Source organism: Antechinus flavipes, chromosome 2 (assembly GCF_016432865.1).
Source record: "Antechinus flavipes isolate AdamAnt ecotype Samford, QLD, Australia chromosome 2, AdamAnt_v2, whole genome shotgun sequence".
NCBI lineage: Eukaryota > Metazoa > Chordata > Mammalia > Dasyuromorphia > Dasyuridae > Antechinus > Antechinus flavipes.
Genome location: NC_067399.1, coordinates 358286970 through 358309927, shown reverse-complemented (window position 1 = coordinate 358309927; position 22958 = coordinate 358286970). Strand labels below are relative to the sequence as shown.

The 22958-nt window shown below is 34.8% G+C and overlaps 1 protein-coding gene across 2 annotated transcripts in view; it reads right to left on the bottom strand.

Annotated features, from left to right (window-relative positions):
* The window catches only part of SPOCK1 (SPARC (osteonectin), cwcv and kazal like domains proteoglycan 1), a 349554-nt gene that overhangs the window by 29834 nt on the left and 296762 nt on the right, over nucleotides 1-22958 (bottom strand). For both annotated transcript variants that reach the window (XM_051978132.1, XM_051978133.1), the window contains exon 7: nucleotides 4369-4485. In XM_051978132.1, coding sequence (XP_051834092.1) covers nucleotides 4369-4485 — 117 coding nt within the window. The remainder of the gene's footprint in view (nucleotides 1-4368; nucleotides 4486-22958) is intronic.

Below are 22958 nucleotides of genomic sequence, written 5' to 3'. Positions count from 1 at the left end.
ATTATATGAGCAAAATTACAAAAAACTTTCCACACAAATAAAGTCAGACTTAAATAATTGGAAAAATATTAAGTGCTCTTGGATAGGCCGAGCGAATATAATAAAGATGACAATACTCCCTAAACTAATCTATTTATTTAGTGCTATACCAATCAGACTTCCAAGAAAATATTTTAATGATCTAGAAAAAATAACAACAAAATTCATATGGAACAATAAAAAGTCGAGAATCTCAAGGGAATTAATGAAAAAAAAATCAAATGAAGGTTGCCTAACTGTACCTGATCTAAAATTATATTATAAAGCAGCAGTCACCAAAACCATTTGGTATTGGCTAAGAAATAGATTAGTTGATCAGTGGAAAAGGTTAGGTTCACAAGACAGAATAGTCAGCTATAGCTATCTAGTGTTTGACAAACCCAAAGATCCTAACTTTTGGGATAAGAATTCATTATTTGATAAAAACTGCTGGGATAACTGGAAATTAGTATGGCAGAAATTAGGCATGGACCCACACTTAACACCATATACCAAGATAAGATCAAAATGGGTCCATGACCGAGGCATAAAGAATGAGATTATAAATAAATTAGAGGAACATAGGATAGTTTATCTCTCAGACTTGTGGAGGAGAAAGAAATTTGTGACCAAAGATGAACTAGAGACCATTACTGATCACAAAATAGAAAATTTTGATTATATCAAATTAAAAAGCCTTTGTACAAACAAAACTAATGCAAACAAGATTAGAAGGGAAGCAACAAACTGGGAAAACATCTTCACAGTTAAAGGTCCTGATAAAGGCCTCATTTCCAAAATATATAGAGAACTGACTCAAATTTATAAGAAATCAAGCCATTCTCCAATTGATAAATGGTCAAAGGATATGAACAATTTTCAGATGATGAAATTGAAACTATTACCACTCATATGAAAGAGTGTTCCAAATCATTATTGATCAGAGAAATGCAAATTAAGACAACTCTGAGATACCACTACACACCTGTCAGATTGGCTAAGATGACAGGAAAAAATAATGATGAATGTTGGAGGGGATGCGGGAAAACTGGGACACTGATGCATTGTTGGTGGAACTGTGAACGAATCTAACCATTCTGGAGAGCAATCTCGAATTATGCCCCAAAAGTTATCAAATTGTGAATACCCTTTGATCCAGCAATGTTTCTATTGGGCTTATATCCCAAAGAAATACTAAAGGAGGGAAAGGGCTCTGTATGTGCCAAAATGTTTGTGGCAGCCCTGTTTGTAGTGGCTAGAAACTGGAAATTGAATGGATGCCCATCAATTGGAGGGAGAATGGCTGGGTAAATTGTGGTATATGAATGTTATGGAATATTACTGTTCTGTAAGAAATGACCAGCAGGATGAATACAGAGAGCCTTGGAGAGACTTACATGAACTGATGCTAAGTGAAATGAGCAGAACCAGGAGATCACTTTACATCTGATGAGGATGTATTCTGATGGAAGTGGATTTCTTTGACAAAGACTCAGTTTCAATTAATAAATGATGGACAGAAGCAGCTACACCCAAAGAAAGAACACTGGGAAACAAATGTGAACTATTTGCATTTTTGTTTTTCTTTCTGAGTTGTTTTTATCTTCTGAATCCAATTCTCCCTGTGCAACAAGAGAACTGCTCGGTTCTGCAAACATATATTGTATCTAGGATATACTGCAACATATCTAATATATATAGGACTGCTTGCCATCTAAGGGAGGGGGTGGAGGGAGTGAGGGGAAAAATTGGAACAGAAGCGAGTGGAAGGGATAATGTTGTAAAAAAATTACCCTGGCATGGATTCTGTCAATATAAACTTATTATAAAATAAAATAAAATATTTTTAAAAAAATTCTAAAGTTATCAGCCTGACTGTGAGAGTCTATCTCTAAAACCCTAGTAAGCAATGAGGCAAATTTAGAGTTTATGATAGAGAAATATCTTAAGAACTTGAACTATTCAGAGAGAGAGAGAGAGAGAAAGAAAGAGAGAGAGAGAGAAGAGAGAGAGAGAGAGAGAGAGAGAGAGAGAGAGAGAGAGAGAGAGAGGTGTAGAAGATGTAGAGGTAGAGGATTTCCTCTCACTAGAGATCTTCAAAACAAAGTTTGGATCAAATGACCATTTACTGGGTTTACTGGCAGGAAATTTTTTCAGGTATGAGTTAGAGTAGATGGGCATTGAGGACTATGGACACTTTCAGCTATGGAACTCTGATACTGACAGAATATTCTCATAAATTTGTTGCAGGTTCCCTCTGTTCCCTAAACTGTTTCACATTCATCTTAACATGATTCATCTAGCCATTTCTCTATCTATTTATCACTCACCCTCAGTGTATAGAGCATTGTAAGAGACGTTGGGGTAGATAGTGTTTAGTAAGAAAATAACCTTGCTCTCATGGAAGCTTTAAAATCTATTAGAAAAAGAACATACCCACATAGAAAATTATAATGCACAAAGCCCCATAATATTACACCTTAAGTACATTAAAAGAAGTAATGGCCAAGGAGAAAGGTCATTACCAAAATAGGAGGATTAAGAATAGGCTCCATGAAGGAGGTAGCATTTGACTTATTCCTTATAGAAAACACAACAATTCATCAGGTAAAAATGGAAGGAAAAATTTAAGGAAATAGAGACAGGTCAATTTTGTGAACAAAGAATAGCCCAGTTCATATATAGCAGAGTGTGTGGAAGAGAATAATGAGATAATTCTGAAAAGTTATCTTATGCTATATTTATCCCTATCTTTGGCACACTTTTTTCACAATGCCACTAAGAATTCTGTATTATCTGATGTAACTCAATAATATAGATGCATGATTATTGGAATCATACAGATTTGAAGTTGAATCCTATGTCAGACATTTATCAGTTGTATGACCTCAGGGTAACTACCTTACCAAGGTGGTTAAAAGGATCAAATCAGATTTCAGGAAAACATGGAAAGACTTGTATGAAGTAATAAAAAATGAAATGAGCAGAATCAAGAGAACATTGTATACAATGTTATTCAAAGTATGTTGTTCAAAGAATAACTATGAACAAACAAATATCAAGTTATTTCAAGTACCATAAATACACAGATCAGCTACAAAGATCCTGTAAAGGAAAATGCTATCTACCTCCAGAAAAAGAAATGCTAAATATAGTTTTACACATCTTTATAAATCTGAATTAAATGATGGCCTTTTCTATTGTGGGGTAGGAAGGGAGATAAATCAGAATTTATATGTAACAAAAAAGAAAAAAAATCAAATGAAAAAAAAATATATAATATTTGTATTTTAAAGCACCGTGTGAATGTAAGCTATTTTTTACTATTTGCAAAATTTCACCTTAGCTATTGGGAATGGAGAGCCTGATATTCCATCTTTTTTTTTTTTTCTAACATTTGATTCCACCCTCCCCAATCTCATTTTAGGCTGGATAAACCCATTGTGAGTGAACAAAGCCTCTCTTGTCTACTTCATGCCTGGCACTGAAATAACTTGTCTCCTCTTTCAATCTAAGATATGGTATTGTATAGGTTTTTAGATTAGCCCTTACCGAATCCCACAGCCCAGGACACTGAGAAAAGCTAGCCCTTGATAATATTAAGTTGGTAAAACATGTCTTCGGTGATCTTCTACTGAAGAAGGCCATAGATAGTGGGGGAACTCTGGGTGAGGTATTAGATCTTTAGCCCAGAGGGAACCTGCCAACAATGTCAGGTTCGGCTCCCCATATCCCCTAAGGGCTCTGGGCTTTCCTGAGAAGTCAGGACGCAGTGACAACTTGTATTGTAATTGAAGCAGAGTGATACCAGGTGGTAGAGATACCAGGTAGCAATCTACATACAATAGAAAGTTGTTTATGTGGTCCCACGTGCAGTATATATTTAGCACATGTCCAGTGTTGTTTAGGGTGAAAGAACTTGGATTAAACAGACTCCATATTTTTACCATACTTGGGAGTCTAGCCTCATCACTCCTCCATTTAAAACTTTATGTTTTAACCACTCCAGCATGGGGACTCTAGAAAGGAGGACACAACATTCTACCTCTACTATCTGTCTCAAAGAAAATCCAGATAAGGTGTGAGATAACAATGGTTTAAAGTACCACTTTATTCAGAGATGAACTAATAATGCTTTAAAGAACCAACCTAGTCAGAGTACTATTTCAATTTAATAGGAAATTCTTTGAGACTCAAAAAAGCCTTTTTATATGTTATAGTATTTTTTTTATTTTATATTTTATTTTATAGTATTCCTGTGACTTGGGGAATAAGTATTTCAATTGTAATTAGGGTCTGGTCCGGTCTCACGTATTCCTGCTTAATCAAACAACAACAACATAGTCTTACTGCTTTGGGCTGGGTCTGAACTAGTGGGCTTGATGACATGATTTGCATCCTCATGAAGCATTCCAAACCAATCTTTTAGCCGGGAAGCAAGATTCCTCAATTCCTTGTCCGTGCAACCTAGAGAAAAATTCAAAGGTTGAGTTATTAAACTGTTCATATTCTTTGATCCAGATATTCACTACTGGAAATATCCCCAAAAAGATCAAAACCAGAAAGTTTCCACATGTGTGACTTCAGACAAATCCCTTAAAATTTCTGTATTTCACTTTCCTTATCTTTCAAATGAAGTTAGATTAGATGACTTCTAAGCAGCAAATACGCCCAGATACAAAATTTAGCTGCACTATTGAAAGCAATAGCCATGAGGAATTTCAAGAAACACAGGGATCTATATGTGACATGATATAGAGTCAAGTATGTAGAATCAGGAAATGCGATATACAGAATGACTTTAATGATGTAAATTAAAAACAACACCAAAAAGTAAGTTGAATTCTGATTAAGTACTACTAATCTTGTCTGAAGGACAAAATAAAGAAAGGAAGCATGTTTCTTTCTTGTCGCCACAGAGGTAGGGAACTAGGAACAAAGAATCTGGCACATACTCTCAAACACAATCACCAAGTCATTAGTTTTTGTTGAACTTTTTTTCTTTGTTATGAGGAAGGAATCAATTAAGGCAAGATTAAGGGGGAAGCTCTGTGAGATAAAAATAAATGGTTTTGATAAAATGTAATGAGATAATCAGGGCAGGCTCCTTCATTCTGAAATTGCTGGGCACATAGATCCAGCCCATGGAAGGTGCTAGGGGATGTCATGTACCCTGGCCCCTCCCAATGTTTCTATTGTTAAGAACATTCACACCTGGGGTAGCAAGGTGGAGCAGTGGATAGAGCACCAGCCCTGAAGTCAGGAGGACCTGAGTTCAAATCTGATCTCAGACACAATACTTTCTATATGTGTGACCCAGATGAGGAGGAGAAGGAGAAGAAGAAGGAGGAGAAGAAGAAGGAAGAAAAGAAGAAGGAGGAGAAGAAGAAGAAATAAAATAACTGTTGATAATACAAAACACTAATCTAATGTCTCATGGCTAATGGCTAATGTCAGAATTTGACTTTAGGTCCTATTACTTACTAATTTCTAAATTCTGATCTCTAAACTCCCAATAGTTACTAAAGATATCATAATCAAAAATTAAATTATTTAGTCAAAAGTTTCTAATCTTGAGTCACAGATCTCTGGTGAAGAATTCAGAATAATGATATTAAATACAAAAAAATAAAATATAATGATTACAAAAGAAATCAATGCTATTGAATATAGTTATCAAAATATCTTAAAAAAAGTTCAGACATAGAGTAGTTCCTTTCACACCCCATCCTTCAACAATCCCTGATCTAGTCCAACTTCCTAATCTTATAGAGAGGGAAAGTAAAGCTGACAGATAAGCAGTAATGTAGAAATTGCCATAAGACATGTTTTAGAAGCTCCCTTCTAATATGACATTTCATTTTCCCATTCTTTGTGACCTCAACTTCTGTTTGACAGAACTTGAAGACATTTCCAGCATATTATTTATTCTATACCAAATAACTTCCCAAATTTTGATAAGTATCTAATCAGAATTCTAAACTAAACGTTGCTCTTTTTGTTATTTAACATTGTTCTAAAAATGCTAACAATAGCAATAAGACAAGACAAAGAAATTAAAGGTATGATCAGCAAAAAGGAGATAAAATTATCCATATTTTCAGACAGTGATGGCTTGCTTAGAAAAACCCACAGAATCAGTGAAGATGATCTAATCAAGATGATTAGTAGTTTAGTGAAAGTTAGCAAGATGCAAAATAAATCCCTAAAGGTAATCAATATTTCTATATTGCAGTAACAAAACTAGAAGAAAATTATAGGAAGAGAAATTATATTCAAAATAACTACAAAAGACATAATGTAAATGTGAATGAACCTACAAAGATATAACCAAATATTATATTGAGATAATGATAACAAAAAACTCTGGAATAAAAGAAAACAAGTAATGGTAATGATATTCACTGCTCATAAAATGGCAATGCCACACAAATTAATTTATAAGTTCATATGTGATATTTATTACAAGGGATTATTTAAATATTCAGACAAAATAACAAACTTTCACTTGGAAGAACAAGAGGTCTACATTCTCAAAGGATTTTTTAAAAGAAAGAATAAAGAACTTCCAGAACTGAAAGTAATATATATTATAAAACAGCAATTTTCTTTTTTAATAGTATTTTATTTTTCCAAGTAAATGTAAAGACAGTTCTCCACATTCATTTCTGTAGGATTTTGAACTCCAATTTTTTTCTTTCTCTCTTTCCTCCCCACTCCCCAAGATAGCTAGCAACATGATAAAAGTACAATCCTTATAAACATATTTGCATATTTGACATGTTATGGAAGAAAAATCAGATTAAAGAGGGAAAAAGCAAAAAAGCAAAACAAGCAAATCTTCCAAAATGGTGAAAATACCACACTTCAATCCATATTCAATCTCTATAGTTCTTTCTCAACATGTAAATCTTTTTTTTTTAATTCATTTATTTTTTTAAATTTAATTTTATTTAATAATAACTTTGTATTGACAGAATCCATGCCAGGATAATTTTTACACAACATTATCCCTTGCAATCACTTATGTTTCGTTTTTTCCCCTCCCTCCCTCCTCCCCCCCCCCAAGATGGAAAGCAGTCCTATATATTTTAAATATGTTGCAGTATATCCTAGATACAATACATATTTGCAGAACCGAACAGTTCTCCCGCTGCACAGGGAGAATTGGATTCAGAAGGTAAAAATAACTCGGGAAGAAAATAAAAAATGCAAATAGTTCACATTCATTTCCCAGTATTCCTTCTTTGGGTGTAGCTGTTTCTGTCCATCATTTATCCAATGAAACTCAGTTAAGTCTCTTTGTCAGAGAAATCCACTTCCATCAGAATGCATCCTCATACAATCTGCTCATCTCACTTAGCATCAGTCCATGTAGGTCTCTCCAAGCCTCTCTGTATTCATCCTGCTGGTCATTCCTTACAGAGCAATAATATTCCATAACATTCATATACCACAATTTACCCAGCCATTCTCCAATTGATGGGCATCCATTCATTTTCCAGTGTCTAGCCACTACAAACAGGGCTGCTACAAACATTTTGGCACATACAGGTCCCTTTCCCTTTTTTAGTATCTCTTTGGGGTATAAGCCCAATAGAAACACTGCTGGATCAAAGGGTATGCACAGTTTGATAACTTTTTGGGCATAATTCCATATTGCTCTCCAGAATGGCGGGATTCGTTCACAACTCCACCAATAATGCATCAGTGTCCCCGTTTTCCCGCATCCCCTCCAACATTCATCATTATTTTTTCTTGTCATCTTAGCCAATCTGACAGGTATGTAGTGATATCTCAGAGTTGTCTTAATTTGCATTTCTCTGATCAATAGTGATTTGGAACACTCTTTCATATGAGTGGTAATAGTTTCAATTTCTTCATCTGAAAATTGTCTGTTCATATCCTTTGACCATTTATCAATTGGAGAATGGCTTGATTTTTTATAAATTTGAGTCAGTTCTCTATATATTTTGGAAATGAGGCCTTTATCAGAACCTTTAATTGTAAAGATGTTTTCCCAGTTTGTTGCTTCCCTACTAATCTTGTTTTCATTCGTTCTGTTTGTACAAAGGCTTTTTAATTTGATATAATCAAAATTTTCTATTTTGTGATCGGTAATGGTCTCTAGTTCATCTTTGGTCACAAATTTCTTTCTCCTCCACAAGTCTGAGAGATAAACTATCCTATGTTCCTCTAATTTATTTATAACCTCGTTCTTTATGCCTCGGTCATGGACCCATTTTGATCTTATCTTGGTATGTGGTGTTAAGTGTGGGTCCTTGCCTAATTTCTGCCATACTAATTTCCAGTTATCCCAGCAGTTTTTATCAAATAATGAATTCTTATCCCAAAATTTAGAATCTTTGGGTTTGTCAAACACTAGATTGCTATAGTTGACTATTCTGTCTTGTGAACCTAACCTTTTCCACTGATCAACTAATCTATTTCTAAGCCAATACCAAATGGTTTTGGTGACTGCTGCTTTATAATATAATTTTAGATCAGGTACAGCTAGACCACCTTCATTTGATTTTTTTTTCATTAATTCCCTTGAGATTCTCGACTTTTTATTGTTCCATATGAATTTTGTTGTTATTTTTTCTAAATCATTAAAATATTTTCTTGGAAGTCTGATTGGTATAGCGCTAAATAAATAGATTAGTTTAGGGAGTATTGTCATTATTATATTCGCTCGGCCTATCCAAGAGAACTTAATATTTTTCCAATTATTTAAGTCTGACTTTATTTGTGTGAAAACTTTTTTGTAATTTTGCTCATATAATTCCTGACTTTCCTTTGGTAGGTAGATTCCCAAATATTTTATGTTATCAACAGTTATTTTGAATGGAATTTCTCTTTGTATCTCTTGCTCTTGGATTTTGTTGGTGGTGTTTAAGAATGCTGAGGATTTATGGGGATTTATTTTGTATCCTGCTACTTTGCTAAAATTATGAATTATTTCTAATAGCTTTTTAGTAGAATCTCTGGGGTTTTCTAGGTATACCATCATATCATCTGCAAAGAGTGATAGTTTGGTTTCCTCATTGCCTACTCTAATTCCTTTAATCTCTTTCTCGACTCTTTTTGCAGAGGCTAGTGTTTCTAATACAATATTGAATAATAATGGTGATAGTGGGCAACCTTGCTTCACTCCAGATCTTACTGGGAAAGGTTCCAGTTTTTGCCCATTGCATATGATGCTTACTGAAGGTTTAAAATATATGCTCCTAACTATTTTAAGGAAAAGTCCTTTTATTCCTATGCTCTCAAGTGTTATTAAGAATGGCTATTGGATTTTATCAAATGCTTTTTCTGCATCTATTGAGATGATCATATGGTTTTTGTTTGGTTGGTTGTTGATATAGTCAACTATGTTAATAGTTTTCCTAATATTGAACCAGCCCTGCATTCCTGGTATAAATCCTACTTGGTCATAGTGTATTATCCTGGGGATGATTTTCTGTAATCTTTTTGCTAATATTTTATTTAAGATTTTAGCATCAATATTCATTAGGGAGATTGGGCTATAATTTTCTTTCTCTGTTTTCAGCCTACCTGGTTTAGGTATCAGTACCATATCTGTGTCATGAAAGGAGTTTGGTAGGACTCCTTCAATCCCTACTTCTTCAAATAGTTTATTTAGCATTGGAGTTAATTGATCTTTAAATGTTTGATAGAATTCAGATGTAAATCCATCTGGTCCTGGGGTTTTTTTCTTAGGGAGTTGATTGATAGTTTGTTCTATTTCTTTTTCTGAGATAGGAGTGTTTAGGATATTTACTTCTTCCTCTGTTAGTTTAGGCAAGCTATATTTTTGGAGGTATTCTTCAACATGTAAATCTTGTCATTTATCATTCCAAGTCTACTGAAATTGTCTTGGATAAATGTATTGCTGAGACGAGCTAAGTATATCATAGTTGAAAATCCCATAATCTTTTTTAAAACAGCAATTTTCAAAAACCATTGGTTGGTTACTAGTTAAAGGCAGAAATAGAAAATCAGTGGTACAGACTATATAAGCAAGAACCAATAACAATCAGAGTACCCCTGTATTTGCTAACCAAGAACATAAATTACTTGGGGAAGAATTCCCAAGTCAACAAAAGTGACTTGGGGTACGTGGCAAGGAGGAGGGGAGAAATTAGTGGCAGAAAATAATTTAGACTAGCTTCTTATACTGTTGGGGAAGAGATCTGCAGTATAAATTCATTGGCGTTGGAAACACTGGATTGAAATCCCACTCCACTTAATCCCCTAACCACCAAAGTACATTGACAACTACCTTACAACAAATATCCTTAGAAAGTTACCTAGGAACTAAGAAGTTAAGTGTCTTGTCTATAGTCAGAAACACTGCCAGTAGATGGTAAAGGCAAAAAAAAGTCCTTCCTGATTCCTTTCCATCCTCTTCACCATGTTGCTTCCCTCCTATGCTCTATATCCAACATATACCCTCTTCCCAATTTATTGTTTATTTTAAAGAATTTTTAAAGTTTTGAATTCAAAATTGTCTCACTTATTCCAGTCCCTTCCTGTTGGAATCCTAGTGTTAACTCAACTTGAAACAAGGTGATAACTCAAGGGAGATGTTAGAATCCTAGTGTTAACTCAATGTAATTGATACAATGTTTGTGTTCAACATCTTTACTCATTGGAGTTCACACGTTTGGGAGATTTCAGGGTTTAGTATGATATATCCGAATTCACACCTCCTTTGAAAGCTCTTAGCGCCAGAGAGCACTATGGGAGAAAACCCATAATCCCATTCTCTCAGAAGAGTCATATTATAAGCCCAGTGAAGAGAGATTCATTCTGATATTTCCACTTGGCTGGCTGGTGGTAGAAGAGAGTTCAGCTGGATTGGAGAGGAGCACTCTTGTACAGACACAGAGCACTTTGGGAGATTGAGAGCCAGAAGCCCTCTCTCTGAGGCAAGACAGATTCAACTTGGAGCTGAATTGGAGGCTGAAGAAAGCAGAGGCAGAAGCAAAGGACAAAGCTGCAAGAGCTCTTGTAACCAAGCAGAGAGATAAGGCCTCTAAGCTAACCAGGCTATATTGGAGACAATAAAAAATCTGAACATTTTATCACCTGGCTGCGTTTTGGGGTAATTATCGATCTGAACTGATACTAAGACTGCCTCCAGAAAACCTCCCCCAAGAAACCTGCTCTCCCCCAGAGAGAACCATCACATTATATTTTAAAGAAGAAAAAGATCACCACACCTTCCAACCCAAATATCAAGCAAACTATATGATACACATTATAACATGAAATCATAAAAAATGTATTTCCATATTAGCCATATTGTCAAAAAAAAAAGCAAGTGAAGAAAATGAGGAAATTTTACTTTAATTTGCATTCAGAATTCATCAATTTTCTCTCTTCAAGTAGAAGCAAATTTTATCATGAATCCTCCTGAATTATCTTTGATCATTGTATTGATCAGAATAGCTGTCTTTTACAATTGATCATTAATCCAATATTGCTTTGCTGTGTACAATTATGTCCTTTTTCTGCTCACTTCATTTTCTATCACTTTATGTAGATTTTCCCATATTTTTCTGAAGCCATCTGGCTCTCACTTGTTATAACACAATAATATTCAATCACAATTATACAGCATAACTTTTTAAGCTATTCCCCAATGGCTGAGTATTCCCTTAATTTTCAATTTTTTGTCACTTAGAAAAGAGCTGCTACAAAATTTTTGCATATATACAGGCATACTTCATTTTAATATACTTTGAAGATATTGCTTTTTTTTTTATTTTTTTTTTTTTACAAATTGAAGGTTTGGAGAAACACTACATTAAGGAAGTCTAAAAGCCTGTTTTCCTAATAGCATGTCTCTGTGTCACATTTTAGTAATTTTAACAATATTTCTAACTTTTCATTTTTATTATAACTGTTATGGTAATCTGTGATTGCTTATTTCTGATGTTACTACTGTAATTCACATCATGAATTGTGAATTTAATTGATAAATGTTTTGTATGTTTGACTACTCCACTGACCAGACTTAAGCTGTCTTCATTCTTCTCCTTGAGCATCCCTTTTCCTTGAGGCACAACAATATTGAAATCAAACTAATTAATAACCCTATAATGGCCTTTTTAAGTATTCAATTGACAAGAAGATTCAGTCAATGCAGCAAACTTTATTATTGATTTATTTTAAGAAATTGTCAGGAGCAGCTAGGATGGTTCAGTGGATAAAGTGCTGGCCCTGGTGAGGAGGACCCGAGTTCAAATTAGACCTCAGACACTTAATACATCTTAGCCAAATGTGACTCTGGGCAAGTTACTTAACCCCAATTGCCTCAGCAAAAGAAAAAATTTGTCTCAGCCACCCCAAATAGAAGCTATGAACATTAAGGTAAGATCTACTAGGAAAATAATTATGACTTGCTGAAGGTTCAGATGAGAATTGTCAGTTTGTTTTTTTTCTTTTTTTAGCAATAAAGCATTTTAACTAAGATACTTTGGAGTATTTTAAAACAATACTATTGCACATGTAATAGATTACTATGTTATGTAAAAGTAACTTTTATATGCACTGGGAAATCCAAAAATTCATATGACTTGCTTTATTGCAATATTTGCTTTATTGTGGTAATCTAGAATTGAACCTATAAAACACTGAAGTATGCATGTACACAAAAAAAGAGTGGCTATAAATATTTTTGTACATATAGCTTCTTTTCCTTTTTTTGATCTCCACATCCCTTGATGATTTATTGAGTAATGACCCTTGTTTTTTATAAATTTCATAAATTATAAATGTGTACATATATTTGACCTATATATTTGAAATCTAAGATCTTACCAGAGGAAAATGCTATAAAAATCATTGATTTTCATTATTTATGGTAAACAAGATGAAGTTTCACAAATGTACATCAAAATGTAGTTACTGGGGTAGCCAGGTGATGTAGAGCACTATCCCTGAAGTCAGGAGGACCTGAGTTCAAATTTGGTCTCAGACACAACACTTCCTAGCTGTGCGATCCTGGGCAAGTCAACCCCAATTGCCTCAACTGATTATCTCTTTCAAATAAGTCTACTTTTACTTTCTCTGAGATTATGACTGCTATGCTAGCTTTTCTTTAGCAGAAGCATAATAGATTCTGCTCTAATCCCTTATTTTATCTCTATATTGGTATCTTTCTGTTTCAAATGTGTCTCTTACAAACAAAATATCGTTGGATTTTGGCTTCTATTCCATTGTGCTTTCTATTTCTGTTTTACAGGTGAATTCATCCATTCAGATTTACAGGTATGATTATTAATTCTGCATTTACCTTCCATCTATTTTCTGTTGTTTCTTTCTCTCCATTTTTTTATCCCATCTCTGCTTTTCTGTTTCTGACCACTGCTTTTAATCACCAATCCCATTTTCTCTCATCCCTTTTTTCTCTTACTTCTCTGTTGTGTGAGATGGAGTTCTATCCCTGAATAAGTCTGTCTTCCCTTTTTAAACCAATTCCTGTGAGAGTGAGGTTCAAGTGTTGCACTCCACTACCTCTCCTATATTTTCCCTCTACTATAAAACCTCTTCTTGTTGGCCTCTCAGTGAGATAATTTCTCCATTGTTTTATTGTTTCCTCATGGTTTTAGTTGCCCAATTCTAACTATTAAGGAGTTATTTTCTTCAGTAAAATTTTGTACTTCCATTTGGTCAATTCTTTTTAAAAAGTTATTTTTATTCAGTGAATTTTTGTGACTCACCAATAGAAAAAAAATTGTTTTTTGAAGTTTTTCTTCAAAAACTTTGTGCCTTTTTAAAAAACCAAATTGTCTTCATATTTTTCTTGCATCATCCTCATTTTTCCTCTACCACTCATTTTTTTCTTAAGTTCTTCCAGAAATTCTTTTGGAGCTTTTTAGCCAATTAGCATTTTACTTTGCATGAGTATTTTTATAGTGTTGTCTTCTGAATCTGTATCTTGCTTTTTCCTGACATAATTTTTACGGGCAAGTCCTTTTTTGTGTTATTATTTGCTCATTTTTCCAGCCTATTTTTTAACTTTGATTTTTTTTTTTAAAGTTGAGTTCTTACACACCTGTTAGATTGGCTAGAATGACAGGGAAAGATAATGCATAATGTTGGATGGGATGTGGGAAAACAGGGACACTAATACATTGTTGGTGGAACTGTGAATACATACAGCCATTCTGGAGAGCAATTTGGAACTATGATCAAAAAGTTATCAAACTGTGCATACCCTTTGATCCAGCAATGCTACTACTGGGTTTATATCCCAAAGAGATACTTAAAAAGGGAAAGGGACCTGTATGTACCAAAATGTTTGTGGCAGCCCTGTTTGTAATGGCTAGAAACTGGAAAATGAATGGATGCCCATCAATTGGAGAATGGTTGGGAAGATTGTGGTATATGAATGTTATGGAATATTATTGTTCTGTAAGAAATGATCAGCAGGATGAATACAGAGAGGCTTGGAGAGACTTATATGAACTGATGCTAAGTGAAATGAGCAAAACCAGGAGATCATTATATACTTCAACAACGATACTGTATGAGGATGTATTCTGATGGAAGTGGATTTCTTCAACAAAGAGATCTAATTCAGTTTCAATTGATCAATGATGGACAGAAGCAGCTACACCCAAAGAAAGAACACTGGGAAATGAATGTACTGTTTGCATTTTTGTTTTTCTTTCTGGGTTATTTTTGTCTTCTTAATCCAATTCTTCCTGTGTAACAAGAGAACTGTTTGGTTCTGCACACATATATTGTATCTAGGATATACTGTGCCATGTTTAACATGTATAGGACTGCTTGCCATCTAGGGGAAGGGGTGGAGAGAGGAGGGGAAAAGTCGGAACAGAAGTGAGTGCAAGGGATAATGTTGTAAAAAAATTACCCAGGCATGGGCTCTATCAATAAAAAGTTATAATTATGAAAAAAATATATAAAATTTGAGTTGTGCTACAACAATATATTTCAAAGGAAAATATGACATAGATTATATCTTACAATTAAAAAATAAAACACATCATGCTTTTTTTAGCTATACTTATTGGACAATTCTGAAATAAGCCATTGTCAGTTGTCCGCCAATTTACTACATATTTTGTAGACCCTTGAGCATTGTTATCAATTTTGCTAATGGACTTTAAAGACCATTATACTTTTCTATCTATCCTATAGCTGAACTCTAACATATAAACTCTAAAATATAACATTTGTCATATTTTATTGCTCCCCACGCTCCTTTAGGGATTGTTTTACTTTTTGCATTTGTATTCCGAGAATCTAAAACATTGTATGGCACATCCTAATTGATTCACATTTTTAAAAAAAATATTAAAGCTTTTTATTCACAAAAGATATGCATGGGTAATTTTTTCCAACATTGACCCCTACATAACCTTCTGCCACAAATTTTCCCCTTCTTCCCCCATCCCCTCCCCCACCTGGTAGGCAGTTCAATACATCCCAAATATGCCTAAATACAATATATACATTTTCATACAGCCATCTGGTTGTGCAAGAAAAATCAGATCAAAGAAGAAAAAGAAAAACAGAAAAAAAAAGCAAAATGCAAGCAAACAATAACAGGATATGGATAGAATATTCTTACAGGAGTTCTTGGTACTTGTCTTGGATCACTGTGGTGCTAAGAAAAATGAAATAATTCATAGTTAATAATTACACAATGTTGCTGATACTGTGTATAATATTTTCCTGGTTCTGCTCATTTCACTTAGCATTAGTTCATACAAATCTTTCTGTGTTTTTCTGAAATCTTTCCATTTTATCATTTCTCATTGCACAATAATTTTCCAGTACATTCATATGTCACACTTTTGTTCACTCAATCCCCAATTGAAGGGCATCCCCTCAACTTGCAATATTTTGCCACCACAAAAAAGGCTGCTATAAATATTTTTATGCATGTAAGCTCCTCTCTCCCTTTTTATAATCTCCTTGGGATACAGATTGGTTTTTGGGAATATCTCCAAATTGTACTCCACAATGGCTGGATCAATTCACAACTTCATCAAAAGTGTCCTGATTTTATTACATCCTTTCTAACATTTATCATTTTCCTTTTTTTTTGGTCATATTAGTCAATCTGATAGGTATGATAGTACTTTAGAATTTCTTTAATTTGCATTTCTCTAATCAAAACTGATATAGAGCATTTCTTCATATGCAAATAGAGAGCTTTTATTAATCTGGAAACTGTCAGTTCATATTTTTGACCATCTGTCAGCTGAGGAATAGATTGTATTATTATAAATTTGACTCATTTCTCCATATATTTTAGAAATAAAGACTTTATCAGAAATAATTACTGTCAAGATTGTTTCCCAGCCTTCTGCTTTCCTTCTAATCTTAGTTGCATTGGCATTTTTTATGAAAAAACTTTATATTTCAATGTATTCAAAATTATCTACATTACATTTCATAATACCTGTAATTCATTTAACTTCTCCTTATAAGAATTTGGATATTATAACCATTTGGTGCATACATACTTAATATTGATTACCTATGATCCTTTTAGCAAGCTGTTGTTTCCTTTCTTCTCTTTATTTAGGCATATGTATATGTATATATACGTATATACATATATATATATATATATATATACACATATATAATTTTATTTTATTTACACATATATAATTTTATTTTATTTCTTTTTCTGCTGTTCACATTCAGAGTCCAAATGCAGATTGATGCAACATATTGTAGGATTCTGGTTTTTGAACCACTCTGCTATCCTACTTAAACTCCATCTTTGCTCTCAGAATTTAAGGTCTTGGAATTAATGTTTAACTAAAAAAAATCCACAAATAATTACCAACAGAAGATATGCTCAAAATTCACCAGAAAAGGTCTATTTTTGCTCAGGGTGGAGATGGTCAGATCAGGTGCAGACTGAGGGCAGGCAGTGAGAATATGGCAGGCAGCTCACACTACTCAGACTGAAGGGGGATGGGTGGGATCTCAGCTCTTTCTGTCAAAAGAACTTTACCACAATGTGGCTACTTTGCCTTGGCAGCAAACCAGTGGAACAGCAGAGAAGCTGTAAACGCAGGGGATAAAGACTATAACCCCCCAAACTAGAGTGTCTCAGGACCTGGCCACACCCACCCAGAGTTTCTCGACACGCTCTCAGAATATCAGAGCACAGACACTGCACAGCCATTGCTGTCCTGCTAATGCCTCACTGCTTCCCCCTGCAGTCTGTAGAGGAAGCTCGGCAATACCATCCAGCTTTCACCCCCCACCCTCCACCCCTCACCCCCCCCCAAAAAAAAGCAGATTGCATTTTTTTGTTAGGTTTTTTTTTTTTATTCTTCTTTGACAAAATGAACAAAAAATTAAAACAGACTCTATTGATAGCTTCTATACTGATAGAGGGCAGACTTTAAACTCTGAGGAGACTGAAAACAGACTGTCTCCAGAAGAATCCCTAAAAAGGGATATGATCTGGTCCTCAACAGACAAGACTCTCATAGAAGAAATTAAAAAGCTCTCGCAAGAGAGCTAGAAGAAAAATGGGAAAAGGAAAGGGAAACTTGGGTAGAGAGTCTGGATAAGTCATTCCATTCATTTAAAGAAAGAGTGGACAAAGAAATCAAATCCTTGAAAAACAGAATTAGTGAACTGGAAAAAGAAAATAGCTCTCTAAAAAAAAATGGTGAAATAGAAAAAATTCCATCGAACAAAACAACTCAAATTGGATCATTAGAAAAAGATATTTTAAAAGCGAGTGAAGAAAATCATTAAAAATCAGAATTGAACAAATGGGACAATGGGAAAAAAATGTCAAATGTCTTCTTGAGAAAACAACAGACCTGCAAAATAGATCTAGGAGAGATAATCTGAGAATTATTGGACTTCCTGAAAAATATGATTTAAAAAAGGAGCCTGGACACTATTTTCCAGGAAATTATCAAAGATAACTGACCAGAAGTTATAGAAACAGGGAGTAAAATAGACATTGAAAGAATTCATTGATCACCTACTGAAAGGGACCCTAAAATCAAAACTCCAAGAAATTATAGTAGCTAAATTCCAGAACTATCAGACAAAGGAAAAAAAATACTACAAACTGTTAGAAAAAAATAAATTCAAATATAGATGAGCCACAATAAGGATAACTCAGGATGTGGCAGCATCCACATTAAAGGACTGAAGGGCCTAGAATCTGATATTCCAAAAGGCTAAGGAACTTGGTGTGCAGCAAAAATAACTTACCCAGCCAAAATGAGCATTTTTTCCCCCAGGAAAGAAGATGGACATTCAACAAAATAAGTGAATTTCCCCTATTTCTGATGAAAAAATGGAACTAAACAGAAAGTTTGATCTCCAAATATAGTACTCAAAAGAAATCTAAAAAAGGTAAAAAGAAATCTTGGAACTATATTTCTGCCAAAAAATATATAAAGAACACAAGTATACATTGTTCTAGAAACTAGAGGTGGAAAGGAAATTGTACCAGAAAAAGGGTAAAATGGGGGTACTACATCTCACAAAAGGGCAAAGTAAACCTATTATAGCTGAGAGAAAGAAAGGAAGAGGGATGAATATAGTGTGTATCCTACTCTCATCAGAATTGGCTTAAAGAGAAAAATATTAGACATATTCAATTTATTGTGAAACTTCTCCCACCTCCTTGAAAAGTGGGAGGGGAAAGGTGAAAAGGGAAGGAGTAAACTAAGCTGAAGGGAATACAGAAATTATGAGGAGAAGGGGTAAGAAAGGGGGAGGAACCCTAAGAGGGCTGTGAGAAGCAAGTGGTGCTCACAAATTTAATACTAGGGAAGGGGTAAGGTGGAAGAAAACGAGAAAAGCAAAAGCAAGGGTTAACAAGATGGCAAGTAATACAGAATTGGTCATTTTAACCATAAATGTGAATGGGGTAAAGTCCCCCATAAAGAGAAATCAGGTAGCAGACTGGATTAAAACTAGAATCCTACAATATGTTGTTTACAGGAAACACACTTGAAGCAAGGAGATACATACAGAGTAAAGGTAATAAGTTGGAGCAGAATCTATTATGTTTCAGGTGAAGTCAAAAAAACAAGGATAGCCATGTGATCACAGATCAATCAAAAGGAAAAAATTGATCTAATTAAAAGAGATAAGGAAGGGCACTATATCTTGCTGGAGAGTAGCATAGATAATGAAGCAATATCACTACCACACATATATGCACCAAGTGGTGTAGCATTTAAATTCTTAAAAGAGAAATTAAGAGAGCAGCAAGAAGAAATAGACAGCAAAACTTTGATAGTGGGAGATCTCAACTTTGCACAACCAGAAGTAGTAGCATCAGGTTTACTGATATAGACTTCAAATAGGCAATCTGGTGAGGGTTGCCCAGATTCTGACTCTAAGCAACAGAATCCAGGAATATTCTAGACTGCAGCAGTTATAGCTGACCAACCTATGCTCACTATCTATATAAATGGCCTACCATTAGAAAGATTGGTAGGCACAGGTACAGATCATACAGTCATTAGAAATGACAACTGGCCCAGTCACTGTCCAAAGATTAAGGCAGACATCTGTATGTCTGGTGTAGGAGGATCAATAGCAGCTGAAGTTAGTGCTATCCTTTTGAGATGGATATTTGAAAGTGAAACAGGAACTTTTACTCTTTTTATACTTGAAAAAATCCCCATCAATCTGTGGGGAAGAGACAGTTTAGGATTACAAATGAATACTTTGTTTTTTTAGGCAGGGCTGCCAACACTCTCACCTGTTGCTATTCAATGGAAAATGTATACCCCTGTGTGGATAGAACAGTAGCCCTTAGCTAGTGATAAAATTTAGGCCTCATTAGATATAGTACAGGAGCAACTTGACCAAGGACACTTACAACCTTCTCTAAGTTCTAGTGGAGTTCTAGGTCCTATTTTTTTATGGGAATTCAAAGGCAGGTAGCTTTCTAACCATGTTAGCCAATACTCCTTTACTTACTTCAGACAGCCCAAAAGTCTCATTTTAAATATCATCCAGCTGCTTAAGCTTTATGTTTCTAATTTGGGATAACAAAAGAGGAAGCTAGCAGCATAGTACAAGGCTGTACAGCTTGCCTTCCTTTCCAAGTTCTTATGCTCCCTCCAGAAAAAAAACCCTCATGGTTTGAGACCCAATAAAATTTGGCTAATGGATGTGACCCATTATAAATCTTTTGGATATCTGTCTTTCATCCATGTTTTATTGAACACTTTTTCAGAATTTACTTGTGCCTTACCAGCAGCAAAAGAGACAGCCCAAGTAGTCACTGAAATCCTTATACAAGCTTTTGAGGACCTGCATATACTTCTAAACATTTTGCACACTTTTGTGCATAGTATCAGATTTTACACACCATTGTCATACCTTTTAATCCTCAAGGTCAGACAATAGTAGAAAGAAGAAACAGAGACATTAAGACACTCCTCCAAAAACAAAAGAAAGGGGGAGCCATGGGTAACCTTAGAGAACTTCTAAATTTAGTTCTCTATACCATTATTTTTTAAAATTTTTGATAAAGATACACTGGCTCCAGCAGACATGTTTTATAACCCACCAGAAGGGCAGTGCTCAGTGCAAGCAGTTCCACTATTAATCGCCAGGTGATGTGGAGAGATCCAGAAAGTGTTGAATGGAAGGGATTAAAGTTAACTGCTTTGGGGAGAGGGTTTGCTTGCATCTCTACAGATGGAAAAGGAATCAGATGGGTGCCAATGAGCTCTCTTCACCTTGTCCATCACAGAGAAATGGAGCAGATCCTTGAAACAAAGGTGAAGACCCAAGAAACATCAGGTGGTTCCATTGCTGATTGTCCCTATGGCAGTTATGGCAATTAACCCATGGACATCAAAAATTATTAATGAGACTGATGCAGGACTTGAAAATGCTCAGGAATCATTGGATTCCCTGAGACATGATAAGACTGTTGCAAGACTTCAAAATCTGTAGGAATCATTGGATTCCCTAATACATGAAAAGACTATTGCAGGACTTCAAAAAATTGTAGGTTTTCTCTGACATGTGAAGTAATGTACAATAGATTGGTTTTGGACTATTGTTTGGTTGCTTAAGAGGTGTATGTGTGACTGTTGTTTACGTGCCCTCCTTCCAGGACTTCTGGAAATCTTTTACAATACTATGTTGATTTATGTTGTTTGTTATACCATTACTTGCATGTACAATTCATGTTTGTTATACCACATTGAGCCCGCACTGGCTATGGGGAGAGTTGTCACTATTAGTTTGTGCTTTATTGCTATGTGCTTGTGTAATACCTCCCATGCTGATGGGTTTGTATATACCTATTTCTAGTAAGACCATTCAGCCCAGAAACCCACTAACAATATCTGACTTGACTCCCCACTTCCCTTTGGTGTTTTTCATCTCTCTTCCTGAGAAGTCAGGGAGGGCATGATCATCTCCTTTTTAGTGCTTTCACCTCCCTTTCTGAGTAGTCGGGGGGGGTCGTAATCACCTCCTTTTTGGTGTTTTTACCTCCTTTCCTGAGAAGTCAGAGAGAGCGGGACCACCAGTGTTCTAAAACAAAAGAAAGCAGGAGGTGTAGAGGGCTGAAACTCCAAAAAAGTAAGCTTGAATCAGACAAGAGAGCACTTAAGGCTAATTACCTATTCAATGTGAGATGTCTCTATTAGCATATATTTGGATAATGGCTCTTCTCACCATTGGTGCTTGCTCAATATTTGGTATTAAGATAATTGTAGGCAAGGATTAGAGGGTGGGGGAGGTAGGGAGAGAGATACCAGAGGCACTTGGTGGCAAGATGAGGAAGAGAGAGTTTGGTGACTCTGGACTCTAGGATCCAGGATTCTGCTTGCCTGCCTCCTTCACTTCTCCCCTAAAGACCAAGGAATTTAATTTATCCTGACTCTGGCTGACCCCCAAGGCTCTTCAGGGAGCTAGCCTGTACTTTTCATAAATACTCACACAGAAAATTGTAAGATTGGCTTCTTTGAGCCAGTATGACTAGGCTTCAGTATACTGCAGGTCCTCATCACTAGAGACTATTAAGAAGAAGCAAGGTGATAAATGTGTTGACTATATCATTGTGGAAAATTTTTTTGACCATATTAGTTGGACTAGATGGCTACTAAGATCTCTTTCAAATTGTTCAGAGCAACCCTATGAACTAGGTACTACAGGCATTATTTTCATTTTACAGATGAGGAAACTAAGGCTGGGAGAGGTTTTATGATGACTCTGGATTTATAGCTACAAGTTATTAAATGGGGGATTTAATCTCAGTCTGTCCTGATTCCATTTCTGGTATTATAAAGAGTCCTATTAAGCTTTCCTTTGTTTTACATGATGTTAATAATCTGATTGTCCTATTTATTATTTATAGAGCATTATTGAAGTCAAGTTTGTTTTTCTATCTTTCTATCAAATAAGATTATAGTTTAAAATCACTGTCAAATATGTTTACTGCCAGGAAACATTTAAAATGTTTTTATAATAATAAATTTTTATTATTTTTATATAAATAAATAATTTTAATAATGTAGTTTTTTAAATAAAAATAAATTTTTAAAATAAATACATTTTTATTTTACATAAAATAATTTTAAATTTAAATAAATTTTTTATTTTAAATAAAAATAAAATTGAACAAAGAAAATAAATCTATTTTAGTTGCTTGAAATTTCCTCCTTAATATAGGTCAAAATCTGCTTCCCTGTAACTTCTATCCAGTGGTTTTTACTGTTACCTTATTGGATGATACAGTATGTTGTAAATCTTTATTTTATGTAAGTCTTTGGATATTTGAAGATATCATGTTCTGTCCTCATATTCTACCCCAGGCACAGTTTTTCCCCCTTCAGGATAAACGTCCATAAATTCTTCAACTGATCCATGTATTCTATAGTTTCCCGTCTTCCCTCCTATTCCCCAAATCCTGATAATCCTCTTCA